The following is a 2,305-nucleotide window of genomic DNA, read 5'->3' as shown; positions in this document are numbered from 1 at the left end:
GAAGGAATTTATTGATAACTGTTTTGATTTTTTTAAGCATAGGTTTTGCTAAGTAATCCCTACTGAGTCTGTCTAATTCATGCTGAAGAGTGATGTTTGGTGAGCAGCACCAGCATTTTCTTGGTAGAAAATGAGTCGGGAGACTAAAGTGCTTCTGAAGACCAGATCTCAAATAACAGTTAAATGTTTCAAAAATAAATCAGTTCTCAGTGGTGGATCTGGTAACAGGACAAAGAAGGGGAAAAATAGCAGCAAAATGTGACTTTTCACCATGATGTTTCTCATTTTGTTTTCTTCGGTATGAATCAAAAGAATGCTTTACAAAGCCATGTTCCCTTAATCAGAATGTCCCCTGGCTTGAATAGGATTGCCATAGCTGGAGCCAACACTACTGCTTTTTCATAATATTTTCTTTTTGTTTCTTTCTCTTGAATTTCTACAGGGCTGCAAAGTATGCCAGGGGAGTATGTAGCCCGGGGTGGTCCAATGGGTGTGAGTATGGGACAGCCAAGTTATACCCAACCCCAGATGCCCCCCCATCCTGCTCAGCTGCGTCATGGGCCTCCCATGCATACGTACATTCCTGGACACCCTCACCACCCAACAGTGATGATGCATGGAGGACCGCCCCACCCTGGAATGCCAATGTCAGCAACAAGCCCCACGGTTCTTAATACAGGAGACCCAACAATGAGTGGACAAGTCATGGACATTCATGCTCAGTAGCTTAAGGGAATATGCATTGTCTGCAATGGTGACTGATTGCAAATCATGTTTTTTCTGCAATGACTGTGGAGTTCCATTCTTGGCATCTTCTTTGGACCAAGGAGCATCCCTAATTCTTCATAGGGACTCTTAAAAAGCAGGAAATACCAACTGAAGTCAATCTGGGGACATGCTGAATAACTATATAAGACATTAAGAGAACAAAGAGTGAAATATTGTAAATGCTATTATACTGTTATCCATATTACGTTGTTTCTTATAGATTTTTTAAAAAAAATGTGAAATTTTTCCACACTATGTGTGTTGTTTCCATAGCTCTTCACTTCCTCCAGAAGCCTCCTTACATTAAAAAGCCTTACAGTTATCCTGCAAGGGACAGGAAGGTCTGATTTGCAGGATTTTTAGAGCATTAAAATAACTATCAGGCAGAAGAATCTTTCTTCTCGCCTAGGATTTCAGCCATGTGCGCTCTCTCTCTCTCCTTTTCTTTCTCTCTCTCTCTCTCTCTTTCTCTCTCTCTCTCTCTCTCTCTCTAGCCTGGGGCTTGAATTTGCATGTCTAATTCATTTACTCACCATATTTGAATTGGCCTGAACAGATGTAAATCGGGAAGGATGGGAAAAACTGCAGTCATCAACAATGATTAATCAGCTGTTGCAGGCAGTGTCTTAAGGAGACTGGTAGGAGGAGGCATGGAAACCAAAAGGCCGTGTGTTTAGAAGCCTAATTGTCACATCAAGCATCATTGTCCCCATGCAACAACCACCACCACCTTATACATCACTTCCTGTTTTATGCAGCTCAAAATCATAGACTGAAGATTTATTTTTAATATGTTGACTTTATTTCTGAGCAAAGCATCGGTCATGTGTGTATTTTTCCATAGTCCCACCTTGGAGCATTTATGTAGACATTGTAAATAAATTTTGTGCAAAAAGGACTGGAAAAATGAACTGTATTATTGCAATTTTTTTTTGTAAAAGTAGCAGTTTGGTATGAGTTGGCATGCATACAAGATTTACTAAGTGGGATAAGCTAATTATACTTTTTGTTGTGGATAAACAAATGCTTGTTGATAGCCTTTTTCTATCAAGAAACCAAGGAGCTAATTATTAATAACAATCATTGCACACTGAGTCTCAGCCTTTCTGCCGGAAACAGTTGGGATTGTATAATAACGCCAAGCCCAGTTGTAGTCTTCGAGTGCAGTAATGAAATCTGAATCTAAAATAAAAACAAGATTATTTTTGTCATGCTGACTCTACTGCTTGAAAAATTTGTTTACTGCCCCCCAGATTTTTAGTGAGTAATGCAGAAAATATCAAAATTAATTTTAGCTCCCTGAGCCAGATGTGTACTTGAAATTTTCACCCACAAAGTAAATAACTTAATAATAAGCTCTGATTTCTTGAAGCTGACTTAATGAACTCCTAATATCAGGAAATTTAGGGCCTAAAGGCGCTGAAGTAACTGCAGACTCAGATGAGATCCGAGGGAATTACTCATCTGCTAGCAGTGAAGCTATTCTTGTACATAAGGGTGAAGCTAAGAACAGAGTTAAGTCTTTTTCTAAGGATGT

General features: G+C 39.3%; 1 protein-coding gene across 8 annotated transcripts in view; it reads left to right on the top strand.

The window, feature by feature from the left end:
• Positions 1-1,979, top strand: part of MEIS1 (Meis homeobox 1) — a 141,260-nt gene extending 139,281 nt beyond the window's left edge. For all 8 annotated transcript variants that reach the window (XM_051837800.2, XM_051837788.2, XM_070069034.1 and 5 more), the window contains one exon: positions 443-1,979. In XM_051837800.2, coding sequence (XP_051693760.1) covers positions 443-726 — 284 coding nt within the window. In that variant the 3' untranslated portion in view covers positions 727-1,979. The remainder of the gene's footprint in view (positions 1-442) is intronic.
• The last annotated feature ends 326 nt before the right edge of the window (positions 1,980-2,305 follow it).

The sequence above is a fragment of the Oryctolagus cuniculus genome, chromosome 2 (genome assembly GCF_964237555.1).
Source record: "Oryctolagus cuniculus chromosome 2, mOryCun1.1, whole genome shotgun sequence".
In the NCBI taxonomy this organism is placed as follows: domain Eukaryota; kingdom Metazoa; phylum Chordata; class Mammalia; order Lagomorpha; family Leporidae; genus Oryctolagus; species Oryctolagus cuniculus.
This window is presented reverse-complemented; position numbering and strand designations above follow the sequence as displayed.